Source organism: Peromyscus maniculatus, chromosome 5 (genome assembly GCF_049852395.1).
Source record: "Peromyscus maniculatus bairdii isolate BWxNUB_F1_BW_parent chromosome 5, HU_Pman_BW_mat_3.1, whole genome shotgun sequence".
NCBI lineage: Eukaryota > Metazoa > Chordata > Mammalia > Rodentia > Cricetidae > Peromyscus > Peromyscus maniculatus.
Window position 1 is genome coordinate 67,635,842 of NC_134856.1, and position 13,560 is coordinate 67,649,401.

Here is a 13,560-nt window from a genome sequence, read left to right on the forward strand (position 1 = left end):
ACTAATTAAAAACAGAAAGATACGGCATCTTGGTATCATACTAAAGGTGAACTAGAATGTCGTCACTCTCTTCTAGTCTCAGCCCTGGTCTTTCCCCCCATGGATTAACCCTGTCTTTACCATGTATCCTTACACAAAAACGACCTTCTAAAAACCCATTTAAGAAGTTATTCGTTCAACTTTCTCCAAGGGAAAAAAATACCTCCCTCCCCCCAAATCTCATTAATGGAGACTTGTACCAGCCCATTTAGCTCAGGCACTGCAAGACTTTATCTAAAGCTGCTCTCACATTTGGCTCTCTCTGAAAAGCCATTTTCCAGAACAAGAGCCTATTTGAGACAGCTATGCTATCACGAAGAAAATATCTCAGCCATTTCAGTTCAACACAGTGGGGCAGACAAAAAGACAAACAGGGCCTCTGAGGCTGCCTGAGGCTGGTGTTCAAACTACTTAAGGATTGGGGGGAAACCAGGAAATGAGGTGATGAGACCCCCCTTTCCCTTGTGCGTTCTGACAGGATATGCCTTTGACCACAACACCTGACCCACAACACTGGCTGCCAGGCAGCCAATCAGCTGCAGTCTGGGTTTGGACATTGTTGTGGCTTGGATATGAAATGCCCCTACAGGCTCCAGTGTTTGAACATCTGGTCCTCAGCTGGTAGCGCTCTTTGAGGAGTTTGAGGAGGCTGTGGGATATTTAGGGTATGGGCTTAGCCGTAGGGGTGGGGCTTGAGTTTATAGCCTGACCCCAGTACTGGCTTAAGCCCTCTGCTTCTTCTAAAACATGAGCAAGCTATGCCACAAGCTCTTGCTGCCATAGATGGTGGCTCCATGTCCACCATGTCTTCCCCACCACGGTGAACTCTGACCCCTGCTCTGCCCAGTTGCTACTCGTCAGGTATTCGGTCCCACCTGTGAGGACAGTGGTTAGTATAGCCCTTTTCATTTACACTGAGGCACATCACTCTCCCTGCCCTGTTTGTCAGGCATGAACTGAACATGGGGCTCTCCAAGGCCCCAAGTGAGAAATTTCCTGATCCTATTCAGTATCTGTACTGGAGGTAGGATGCCTTATACTCCATGATAAAAGCTTATTCACTCATTTGCTGGTGGTTCTTGGATACAATCCAGGGCCTCAAACATGCTAGGCAAGTGCTCTGCTGCTGAACTGCATATGATAAAGGAGCTTTTGCTAAGCAAATAAGGAACCAAATTCTATATTAAACAAGAATCCATTCTACTTACAAATGTATGCATAACCATCTTTTATATTTTCCATCCTTCTATCACATAATGTAAATGGGCTCTGAACAACTTCCTAAAGGACACAGAACTTTGAACTTTGGGTCCAGCCTCTCCTCAACCTCTTCCTCCTTTTCTAATCTCTCTGTCTTATGTGGCAGCAGATAAGACCACAAAAAAGGACCATTCTATAAACTCACATGAGCTATCTTCAACCCAATGCAGGCTCACAAAGCTTAAGACACTCTTTAGCCTTAACTTGTATAGTTCTCCACCACTAACATGGCTATTCCATGTATTAGAACACAAAATCTAAATTCCTTCATATGTTTTAATTTCAGTTCATATTAAATAATTATTATTTATCCTGTCCCAATTACTTTGAATGTGCCCATTTTATTGCAATAAGAAAAAGAATTTCAAAAAGTCAAATTATTAAAAAGAAATAATCACGACTGTACGAGCCAAAAGCATCAGGAAGTAAGGCTTCCAGCTAGTGGACACGCCAGGCCTTCGCTCCCCCAAAGAGGGATACATCTGAGCCCTCATCTGGAGGGGCATCCCACTGTCACTCACCCTGCAAACTGCTCTCAGAACCAGCTCCTCTCTCGCTCTCCTTTGGACTCAGAGCAGGCATTCTTGGCCTTCACCTCAATCAGACTGGATCTAAATGACTTATAGAGTGCAAACCCTTGACCTCAGATGCAGAGACTGCTAAAGATGATGAGGCCAGCAAACAGCTTCTCAACAGAAGGACAGTTCCCCTGGGGCTGCTCTGAGGGACAGGAGGCTAGTTCAGAAAAAGCAAACTGGAGTCTCCAATCACTCGGCTCTCTTCCTCATGCCCCCCTGCAGTGCACAGACATCTTCAAGAAACTGCATTTTGTTCTCATCACACAGAGTAGGAATCCAGGTGCAGACAAGTCAAGGTTCCTCTGAGCCAGGGCCTCCTGCGTGTTGGTGGGAGAGGAGGTGTGATTCCAAACCCTGCCTCTCCAAGTCCCAGTTATTTCCTCCCATGAGAAGTGGAGCTGAGCAGACACACTGTGCCTATCTCTGTCAGGAAGAGCAGACCTTTTCCAGTTTCCCTATGATGTTCTCTCGGTCCTTTGCAGGATGGCTTCAGAGAATCATTCCCTTCTAAAGCCCTGAAAACTTGCTTCTCAAAATGCTGGCTCCTTTAACTTCCAAAGACTCCAGTGTAACCAAAATAATATGGGAGAAACTGCTTCAGTTGGGCCCATGTGGTACTTGGCCCAGCCCTTACTTCCACAATACAAATGATGAATAACTTCATAATAACACACAGTGAATCTGAGTGCATTATCCTGTCCCTTCTGATTTCCTATTTGGTGTTCAACAAGCTGTGGAGGGTGGCGGATCTTTCTAGTCTTGTTCTCCACTCTGGCAGTCTCGTAGCCCTTCGTCACCATAGCAGAGGGCTAAGGTCTGGGTCGACACATGACATAAATCCCCCCTGTGCAATGCCAACGATTGTCAGCGCTTTTAACATCTGCCAAGTCTGAGGGCTATTTGTGGGCTGTGATGTGGAGAGCTGGGGCATCTGCTTAGTCTGAGGCTCCATACCCTGTGAGTGGCATAGTATTAGCCTGCTAACACACTGGCCTGGCCCAGGGCCAATGGGACATGTGCTTACCAGGCCGCTGTGGGAGTGTCTATGGCTCCTGTCACAGCCCATGCTCTTCAGCAGGAATTCTGGCTTGAGAGGCTGCTGGATGAGGACAAGTTTTTCCAGGCTCGTAACAGGGATGGGTCAAGCAAGGGGCAGGCAGACCACGTGCCCCTAATGTCAACTAAGGTATTTGTATTTCCTCTTTAGACATTTCCTTTATTTCAGAGAAAGGGAGGCACCCATGGACTTAAGCTGAACTGAGCAGCACTGATGAGTAATTGCATTAGATCCTGGTCTTAGCTAATGAGAAACCTGGAAGAATTAACTATTAATAATAAGCTTTTTGTCTGCATTTGGTTTTTTATCTGGTGCTGAAGACTGAACCCAGGACCTTGTAAATCCAAGAGCTCCGCACCGTGCCCTGGCTCCACCCCATTATGTTTTCTTTTTCCTTTCTTCATTCCTTTCTCTTTCTTTTCTTCTGACGTTGTATAGTGTGTGTGAATGAGCCTGGGGTCTGCCAACCTGGTTTCACCCGTGAGCACTGGGGGCACAGATGTGTGCCCCTGCGCACAGCTTCCACATTCATGACAGGGATTCAAACTCAGGTCCTTAGGCTTGAGCAATAGGCACTTTACCTACTGAACCACTTGCTTTTTGTTTATTGAATGTCTCGGTGCTGAAGACTGCAGCTGGAATCTTGTAAATGCTGAGCACGCACTCTACACTGAGCCAGACTTCCAGCCCTTCTTATCTTGTAAGTGGAAGGCCGCCACAGTTTGAGGACGGTATGCCTCATCTGTTACTATGGTAGTATCCTGAGCAGACCTTCAGGGGGCGAAGAGATACTTAAAGGAGATTAACGTCTATTTCCTGGGAGTGAGTTTATGCTCTGAACTTCGGATCAGTTATAAGTGAGCTGCCTGCAAAGCACGGCCACCTCGGTTTTGTGGCCCTCTGCATAGGTCTTTCCCCTCTGGAAAGCTTAGATACGAAGTGTCCTTCAAAAGGCCCACTAGCAGGAGTCAATCCTTGAGAGTTGGTGGGAGGGACCACTAGGGGTCAGCCTCCCTCAGTGGATGAATGACTCCCCTGAGGGACTCAGGATTTAATAGCATTTTGGGGAGGTGTTAGAAATTTCTAGAGGTAGGTGGGTCCTCTAGTGGGAGAAAGTAGTCCCTGGCACTGTTCCGGGGCAGGGGCACTGTTTTGTTTCTAGCCCTTTCCTGCTGGCTTTCTGCATCCTGGGTGCCCAGGAGCATCAGGGCTAGCCAACAAGGATCTGAAGTCTTTGAGACAGCCGACATAGTTTCTTCTCCTTCAAACCAGGCTTCCCAGGTAGTTGTCACAGACAGGGAAGGTCTGACTGACTCAGCCTGACCTTCCCCTTGCTCTAAGGTGTCACAAGGTCCTCTACCTCGTGTGGATGCCAATGGTAGCCTTTGATTTTCCAGAACTGCGAGCCAAAGTATATTCTTTTGTTTCTCAAATTACTCAGCCCCAGATATTCCTTGCAGCATCAGGACTGAGAGGCTGAGTGAGGGACAGACAAATAAATAGAGGCAGGACCTCTATAGTTACAGCAATCCGAGGGATCACCGGTAGCTGAACTCTTCCAGCTCGAAGTCAGAACCCAGAGTTTGTTGGGGAGACATGGACACAGGCTGTGTGGGGTGCAGAGGAGCAATTGAGGGGCATGTACACAGGGTCCTGGTTAACCCCTAAGGCAGATCTCTCTTTGTCTCTGTCTCTCTCTGCTCCCTTGCCCCCTTGATTTGGGGCAGATTCTCCAATATTTACAGGAGCTGACTGACTCAGTCTGCATAGGCCTCCCGTGGTGACAGGGTGGATCTGCTCGCCTTATGGTCATCTCCTCCCCAGAGTGAAAAAGCACAAATGCGGTGGATTCGGTGATGACGGAAACACGATTTCCAAAAGCTTGGCGGATTTTGCAAGTCTTCTTCACCTCTAATTCACCTCCAAATTATAGAAGTATTTGGTTTGTAGTGCTTTTTCAAAAGGTTCCCAAAAGGGGGAGGTTTGATCTCAAATCATGTAGACAGCGATACAGGGGTGGCTTATTAATCCACCAGAGGAAGCATCCTAGGCTTCTTCGTTCTGGTTCTCGTTCACACCGGACATTCTAGACACTGCAGGTGCTCTTCTCATTGGTGTAACAAAAATACTGACAGAAGCAACCTAGAGGAGGCTTGCTTTAGGCTGAGGGCGTGAGGCAGTAACAAGCCAGCGTGGTGGGCAAGGTGGAGCAGAGTTCATGGAAGTGGGAGTGTGTGGCCGGGGCCCCTCACATCTCAGCAGACCAGGCCAGAGATGGGACTGCATCCTCCAGACTGCATACACAGCCGGGCTGCAACCCCCAAGGGCCTGTGACTAATGAATGGCTCACCTCCGTCAGCCACGCCTCTTGTCCCAACTGTTTGACCACTCCCCCTGGTCACCAGCTGGGCACTTCAGATTCAAACCCTAACATTTCACGTCAAAAAGACGAAGGACATAAAGGGACTTGGGCACGCATTTCCTTAAATATCCAACGTGTTCTTCAGAACATGAGCACGGGACCAGCAAGATGGCTCCGTGGGTAAAGGTGCCTGCTGCGAAGCCTGACGGCCTGAGTTTTATCCTTAGCACCAACATGGCGGAAGGAAGGAGAGAAGCAACTCAACATGTTGTCCTCTGACCTCCCTCCACACCCCACACTAATGTGCTCGCTCTCTCTCTCTCTCTCTCTCTCTCTCTCTCTCTCTCTCTCTCTCTCTCTCTCTCTCACTGTCTCTCTCTCTCTCTCTCTCTCTCGCTGTCTCTCTCTCTCTCTCTCTCGCTGTCTCTCTCTCTCTCTCTCACACACACACACACACACACACTAAATGTAAAAAATTTAAAAAGGAAGTGTATAGAGGTTTTCTAAAAACTACTTTTCTAGTTGCTACACTGTTGGTTTCACTTGACACTTTGGTCTCACTATGCATCCTAGGCCAGCCTCAAACTTCTGAGCACTCATGGTCCCCCTGCCTCGGTCTCTTTAGTAGCAGGAACTAAGGTGCCTGGGGCATGTGGTGGCCCTCAGAGCAGAGAACTTGCTATGGCCCAGTCCTTTGTATAAGAGAGACTCTTCTGGGAGCCGAAGGACACGGGTCATTCGAACTCACGACCAAGTCTATGCTCCTCATTGCAGACCCTCACCTTCATCTGAAGGGGAAAGTGTAATTTGAATCAAACCAAGTAAGGAATGTGTGAGCAGAACTGGGCATAAGGACACAGTGACTGCAAGTTCCAGGCACTCAGAAGACTGGGTCAGGATTGCCTGAGCCCAGGGATTGTGATTTGCCAAATGTAGCGAACACACAGTGCTGATGGTGCTGAACTAAGTCTCTCCTGTGGTAAATCAAGGCAGTCAAAATAGCTGGACTAAGTAAGGTTTGAAAGCTTAGAATTTTAATATGTCACCCCAGGAAAGAAGAGCAATGCCCAAATAAATCTTTGAACATTTCCCCCATTCTCAATAGGTCAAGCTTCACATTGAACAAAGAGAAGGATCAGAGCCCTCACTCTGGGGAACCTGCTCATGTGAATGGTAAAGACAAGCACGTAGGTATTTTCAGTGATGTACATACAAAGAACCATCAAGGCATAGGGAGGTCATGGTGAGATATTTCCTACTGATATCATTGATGATAGCAAAATTATTACTAAGTAAAGGGACCTTGACCTTTGAAAAAGCATATGTTAACAATGAAATGGAGCAGCCGAATATTTAGCAAGCAGTCCTGACGGGATTCTGAACAGACTCGGGCAGGAACCTGTCTGAGAGGTTTTAGCTCTGGCTCGGCAACAGTGCATGCTACCTTTACCCCCATATGTGGACTCACTTCCAGACAGCTCACAGAAACCACGCAGTCATCTTTTAACTTCACCACAAAGCCTGGCTAGGAAGCTGTGCTCCACAGAAGTTCAACCTTAAGTAGTTTCTCCTCAGAGTAAAACTCACAGAAAGAGACAGAGGAAGCAGAATTTACCGAAAACAAGCAGGTGGATCAAGAAATCCCACAGCGACTGTCTACTGTAACATTTCAGGGCTGGAGTTGCAGCTCAGTGGTAGCGTGTTTGCCTAGCAGGCAGGTACAAGACTCTGGGTGAAACCACCAGCGTGGGAGGGAGGGGAGGAGGGAGGATGGAGGGGAGGGAGGGTGGACAGGAAGGAAGGGGAGGAAGGAGGATGGGAAGGAAGGGAAGATGGGGAGGAAGGAAGGGGAGGAGGGAGATGGGGAGGAAGGAGGATGGGGAGGAAGGAAGGGGAGGAGGGAGGATGGGGAGGAAGGAAGAAGAGGAGGAAGGAGATGGGGAGGAAGGAGGAAGGGAGGATGGGGAGGAAGGAAGGGGAGGAGGGAGGATGGGGAGGAAGGAAAGAGGGGAGGGAGGATGGGCAGGAAGGAAGGGGAGGAAGGAGATGGGGAGGAAGGAAAGAGGGGAGGGAGGATGGGCAGGAAGGAAGGGGAGGAAGGAGATGGGGAGGAAGGAAAGAGGGGAGGGAGGATGGGCAGGAAGGAAGGGGAGGAAGGAGATGGGGAGGAAGGAAAGAGGGGAGGGAGGATGGGGAGGAAGGAAGGGGAGGAGGGAGGATGGGGAGGGAGGAAGGGGAGGAGGGAGGATGGGAAGGGAGGAAGGGGAGGAGAGGAGGGAAGGAGAAAAAGAGGGGAAAGGTGGAGAGGGAAACAAGAAAGGAAGGGGGAGTGAGGAAGTTAGAAAGGAAAGAAGGGAGGGAGGGAGGGAGGGAGGGAGGGAGGGAGGGAGGGAGAGAAGGAGAGAGGGAGGGAGGAAAAAAAAGAAAATTTCTAAATGTCCAAGTCAGTCATCCATCTTTGGCTGGTGAAATGGCCTGTCAGGACCAATAACCTGAGTTCAATCCCAGGACCCACATAATGGAAGGAAAGAGTGATTTCTGCAAGTTGTCTACTGACCTCCACGTACACTCTGTGGCACACGTGTAAGTACACACACACACACACACACACACACACACACACACACACACACACACACGTAAATGAAATAAAAATTTAGAAAACAGCAATTCATCTTATTTCCTACAAAATATGTCCAACTTAGATTCTACTCTCAAAGACAAAGCTCTTCTGTGGGAATTTATCTACCTTCGTCCTGTTTATTTAACTCAGACTGTCAGAGGATGGTTGGGCCTGCAGTTTGAACCACATGTTTCTGTCAGAGAAAGAGGCGAGATCTCATCTCCCAGAGAACCGGATATGAAATAAGAAGCAGAGACCACAGACAAATGAGGTGTCTCTGTTCATTCTTCCCGACTGTGGACTGGGCATCTCTCAACTTTGCTAAATTAAGTGCAGCTTATGTTAGTAAGCCTCGGCTTCCAGAGTTATTCTAGCATCCCTGCGTAGCCTGGCGCGGCAGGTCGGCATCCCTCCCCAATACTGCCCGCCAATCACCAGAGGGGCTGACCTACCTTTCTTTGATTGACATGGTTTTGCTGGGTGAATCCAGGAGAGCCTCGCCCCCTGGCACTTTGACCTCTCCGGCAGCGAACATGGCACAGGGGCTCTTGAAGAGCTTCTCCGCCAGCTGCTCAGAGGGATCCTGTTGCTTCCAGGACCCTGAGGTTGCTGTCTGCAGAGAGGCTTTCCCAGCAGCTGGCTCTGTCTGCTCAGAAGCAGGTTCCCCAAACTCCGCTGCTGGAGAGAACGAGAGTGGAGTCAGCGCTACTCCGTCAGCAAGCATCTTTCCGGCTCCCCATGGCCCCACAGTGCAGCACCGAGTCAGGCTGCGGGCGCATGGCAGGCTACCCAGGCCAGTGGGGATTATGCAGACCTGCAGCACAGCTCACCAAGACAGACAGCTAGCCTGTGCCATCTGTGTCCCACAGTGGAACTGATCTCTCTGATCAGTACAGTACATCTTCATTTCTAGAGAGCTGCACTCACAACCCAAGCCCATCCCAGCGTACATGCTATCAGTGTGTGTGAATGGAAGCTGCCGGGTCTCTTATGCAGACAGCGCACTGATTCCCATGGTCAGGATGCATGCAGAGTCTGGAAAGCAGACTGGTTCGAGTCCTTATTTCCTGGGCTGACTGGGTGCAGGACTTTTGTGCCATCAACTTCATAAAAGGGCCAACACAGCTAAGGAGCTCAGAAGGCTACTGTGTGAGTTAATGTCACCGAAGTTACCTGAAACCCTTATCAAGGGCTGCTAAGAACTGCAGCCAATTTGCTGCTGTAGGCTCTATCAGTCCACTGACTGTGTCAGATTCGAGGGGAAGAGACATCTGGGGAAAGGGGTATGACTCACTGAACTTGGATCCATTCTAGTGATAAACTCTCTGGATATAATTAACAAGAGCCACCATGAACACGTGCAGCAAGTCCATCTGACCGCAGAGCCCTTAGGGAGCCAGGAAGCTGCAGGATCTTACCTTTGAGTGAGAACTTTCTCATGACATTCTCCACATCGACGTTCTCCTCCGAGGTCTGCTTCTCCTTCCGGTCCAGATTCTCTTGCAAACTGCTTCTAGCAGTGGAAAATTCCTTTAGCTCCTCACCAGGGTGGGTGACAGGAGAATGACCTAGCTCTAAGCTTCCCCTCCTCAGAATGGCATGCTTAGGCTCCTTCTGGCCGTCACCCTCTCTGACTCTGCCAAGGACGGGGTAGGAGGACTCGGCTTCGTCCTCGAAGGCTCTGTATGTTTGAATGCCGCTGTCTCCCGCAGTCGGAGCTTTCTTGCTTTCTGTCTCTCCACACTCCCCCAGCATTCCTTTGCTCCCACTGTGCTCTGCCAAAGGCTGCCAGGCCTGTGGTTTCAGAATGCTTCTCACTGGAGAGTCTGAGTTTTCCACGGGAGAAGGAAACTTGTGGTCGGTGGGACTTGCACTGTCAACAGACGGCTTCGCCCGGAGGTCCCCTGCGTATGTGGGGGCGACTGCAGAGGCCATGGTAGAGACAGATGTGTTCACAGTGGGGGTGAAGGAGATGAGCTTCCCACTCTGCACCTGGGAGGACACAGGTTAGGGACACCGTCATCTGAGGGGACTGGCAGTGGGGGGGGGGGCATAAGACACCTGCAGCAGAGCTTCCTGGCTCATCGTCCTGGGAAACCAGCCTGCAAACCAGCCTGCATGGTCACACACCCCAAATACATCACAAACAAGCCTTCTGGGGAAGCAGCTTGCCTCTGCTCTTAGAGCCTATCCAAATGGACTCATTCCAAGCAAATTATGAAAACGACAGAAGAAAAGCCAACTTGGGTATGGTTCCTCCTTAGGGATGAGAAGGGGAAGAAGACAGATACAAGTCCACCTGTTGACCCTGTCCTATCACGAACCCAAAAGCAGTGCTGTGCTGCTGTATTCAAAGAAACCACACACACACACACACACACACACACACACACACACACACACACACACACCACATTCCTACACTGGAGTTAGATCTCACACACTCACCTGCTCCACCTCTCCAAGCGTGACCGGCTGAGTCTGATACCTTGCGTTCATCCTTCTCTGCCGCACGTCTATTCTGTTTCGGGTGGAAATGGCTTTGGAGACTGGCTGGGACAATTTGTTAAACAAGGCCAATTTCTCTGCTAAGCTCAGAGTGGAGGAATCAGGTTCACCTGGTTCGGCAGACTCTCTGCCCTCATTTGCCTGGTCCCTGGCTAAAGCCTTTTGGTGAGCAGACGCTTGTAACCTAGAGGGAAGGCAGGAAAAGTCAGTAATATAGAGAAAAACAAACGAAAGCCCACTGCCCATTCACATGTTAACTGTCTTAAAGATGTCGCTTATTTAGTAAGGGGCTGAATTCCCTACATGGATTCGGGAGGGGGCAGGCAATGTTTAGTGGGTAAACAAAGCAGTGAGTGGCAGGGTCAGTTTGGGACACCAGCACCGACAATTCTAGGACAGGCAGACTTTTAGCTCTGAATCATTTCTATAAAGGAAATGAAGGAACCAATGTCAGCCTGGATCTAGCTTCCTACAGAGAAAATCAAATCCCAGATGGTTCCAATCACAGGGACTAAAGGTGAAGGCAGAAAATCGTTACCCAGGTCAAACATCCTCTATAGATGCTGCTCGGGAGGTGATATCTTCATTTTGAATAGTTAGGAACAATATCGTCTCCCGACAATGACATTCTGCAAAGCAGGTTTTTGTTTGTTAAACATGGGGCTTTTAAATATACTTCTGTGCCAGGTTTCTACCAATTTTCAGAAGTTACTTATATGTAATTCTCAGTAACTTGAGAGATGAAGAAAATTTCAGGTAATTAAACATCCCCCGATTCCTGACTGGGATTACAGAGGCAGAACAGTGGTGGGAGAGATCCTGCTTAGCATGTGCAAAGCCTGGGGTTTGATGCTCAGCCCCAGAAAATAATAACAAGAGTAATAACAACAGCTTCCACTGCTAGGAGAGGAGGGCAATGAGATTCTCAAAAGGTCTCCAAGACCATATTGCCTCTGTCCTGGGAATGCTGCTCTAATGAGAAGGATATTCAGCCTTCTTTATTAATCACTTATTAATTCAGCCTCTTATTAATCACTGGTCCCCAGGGGTCATAGACCCAAGGTCAGTCTCTGTGTCCAGATACATCATGAGGACGGCGAGTGAGCAAGGCCGCCTGAGGACTGGAGCCTTCCAGGGGTCGGAGAGAACAAACTGGGAGGGGAGGTGGTGTGTGTGTGTGTGTGTGTGTGTGTGCGTGTGTGCAAAATGTCTCTCTCAAGACAGCCCTGCTTCTGGATCAGGCAGTGTATTCCAGCTCGGTCATTTCATGTCTCTGAGCCTTATGTTTAGCTCATCACAGTTAAGACAAAGGGGGACGGGCGGTGGTGGCACACGCCTTTAATCCCAGCACTCGGGAGGCAGAGCCAGGTGGATCTCTGTGAGTTCGAGGCCAGCCTGGTCTACAGAGCGAGATCCAGGAAAGGCGCAAAGCTACAGAGAGAAACCCTGTCTCGAAAAACCAAAAAAAAAAAAAAAAAAAAAAAAGACAAAGGGGATATTTATATGGTTTAAGAACATAATTTTTTGACACATCACAGTTTAAAACCGACTCCTATTATATATCTACAACTGATCCTAAAATCTGATAGCACTGCCTCTCTTCTCTTCAAATTAGAAAATAGAAGTATTTGGTGTTAGCATGGATTTATATATACACATATTTAAAAATAACTAGATCTTACCAACATTTCAATAGTTACATTAATGTTCCATTTTAAAATTAGTCTTTACCTGTTAGTATTTTAGAAGAAAAAAAAAGTTTTTTTTTTAATGTAAAAAAAAAAAAAAAACAATGTATAAGTGGGTTAGTGTGATCCTAGCACCCACACAGGAGACAGGCAGATGGACGACAGGTTTCTCACACAGTCACGGAATTAATGGTACCTCGTGCTATGACAGGACAAAACATCCAACATTTCCGGGACACTCACTGCACTGACTTGTTTGTCAAACACATGAAAGGCATTCAAGGCTTCCAGATGCACCCGCTGCCCAGCACCTTGGCACTGGGTGCTACATGCAGCTGTGTGTGTCCGGTACCTGGCAGGCTGCACAGCGCTCCTAGCTACAGTGAGGCTAGGAAGTCTTGCCATGACAGGGTGGGTGCCCCCAGAACGCGAAGCAGGGATAGGTTCACTTTAAAAGCAATGGCCATAGGAAGAGCGTTCATGAGGAGAGAGAAGAAAAGAGGCATTAAGGAAGGCATAGCAGTAAATCCAGAAATGCAAAAACCAAATATTTCACCGAAAATATTTGCTAAACACTGTGAGGGGAAAAAAAACGAATCACAAAGGAACTTGGGAAAGCAATACAGATGGAGGGAACAGAGGCAGAGGCTGTCCAGAGTAAATGGGACAAGCAGAGGCGGAAGCTTGAGAAAGGGTCAACTCAGACAAACAGCCTCATTTTAAGAAGTCGTTTAAAAAGCTAGCGTCAACCATAGCCAGTCAGGAGATGCAGGCCACAGTTTAGAATGTTCTTCTCAGGGTAGCTTTTAGAAGCATCAGTGACCTCATCAATCGACAAGCCCATCAAAGTAGACCCACTGAGCCTGGCCAGCCGGTTACTTCCCCTCTTTTCTTGTTTTGTTTCCATGAGTGTCTGTTTCACAGTGTTTACCAGCCAATCCAAGAAATTACATTTTAAACAAATGGATATGCAAGGAGTCTCGGGTAAGTACACAGATGTGCTTGTCTATAAACACATCAAGACAACGAGGAGCCTAAGGCTGGGATGTAGCTCAGTGAAAGAGCACTTGTCCAGCATGCAGAGGGTATGTGACCCCCCAGGATTGTTAAAATCCAACACTTGAAGAGGAAAGTAGAGGTTGGCCACCTCACAGCAGGTTCCAATAGCAAACCTGCACACAGAGGTTCTGTGAGAGGCCAACGCTCCACAGAAATGCTTTTTAAAACAGTCTCGGCTGACTGAAGCTGCTAATTTTGAATGAACCAGTCAAGGCACACCTGAGTACACCTGAGCACACCTGAGCAGACTGCCCAAAGGCAGGCTTCCTGGAAAGTGTCCAACTGCCAATTAGTTTTTAGACACTTTGGTGACGGTTTAAAAACAAAGTAAATGCTTATCTCTTCGAGGTATGAGCCAAAATGTTTAAGGATGGAATGTCTGGGGT

At 48.4% G+C, this 13,560-nt stretch overlaps 1 protein-coding gene across 36 annotated transcripts in view; it reads right to left on the reverse strand.

Moving 5' to 3' along the window:
* Svil (supervillin) overlaps window positions 1-13,560 on the reverse strand; it is a 208,478-nt gene that overhangs the window by 49,999 nt on the left and 144,919 nt on the right. For 19 of the 36 annotated variants that reach the window (XM_076572497.1, XM_076572493.1, XM_076572496.1 and 16 more), the window contains 4 exons: window positions 12,468-12,563; window positions 10,368-10,611; window positions 9,338-9,911; window positions 8,372-8,597 (listed from right to left, as the gene is read on the reverse strand). In XM_076572497.1, the coding sequence (XP_076428612.1) occupies window positions 8,372-8,597; window positions 9,338-9,911; window positions 10,368-10,611; window positions 12,468-12,563 (1,140 nt within the window). The remainder of the gene's footprint in view (window positions 1-8,371; window positions 8,598-9,337; window positions 9,912-10,367; window positions 10,612-12,467; window positions 12,564-13,560) is intronic. The other 17 variants (XM_076572514.1, XM_076572513.1, XM_076572483.1 and 14 more) reach the window with 3 other exon arrangements.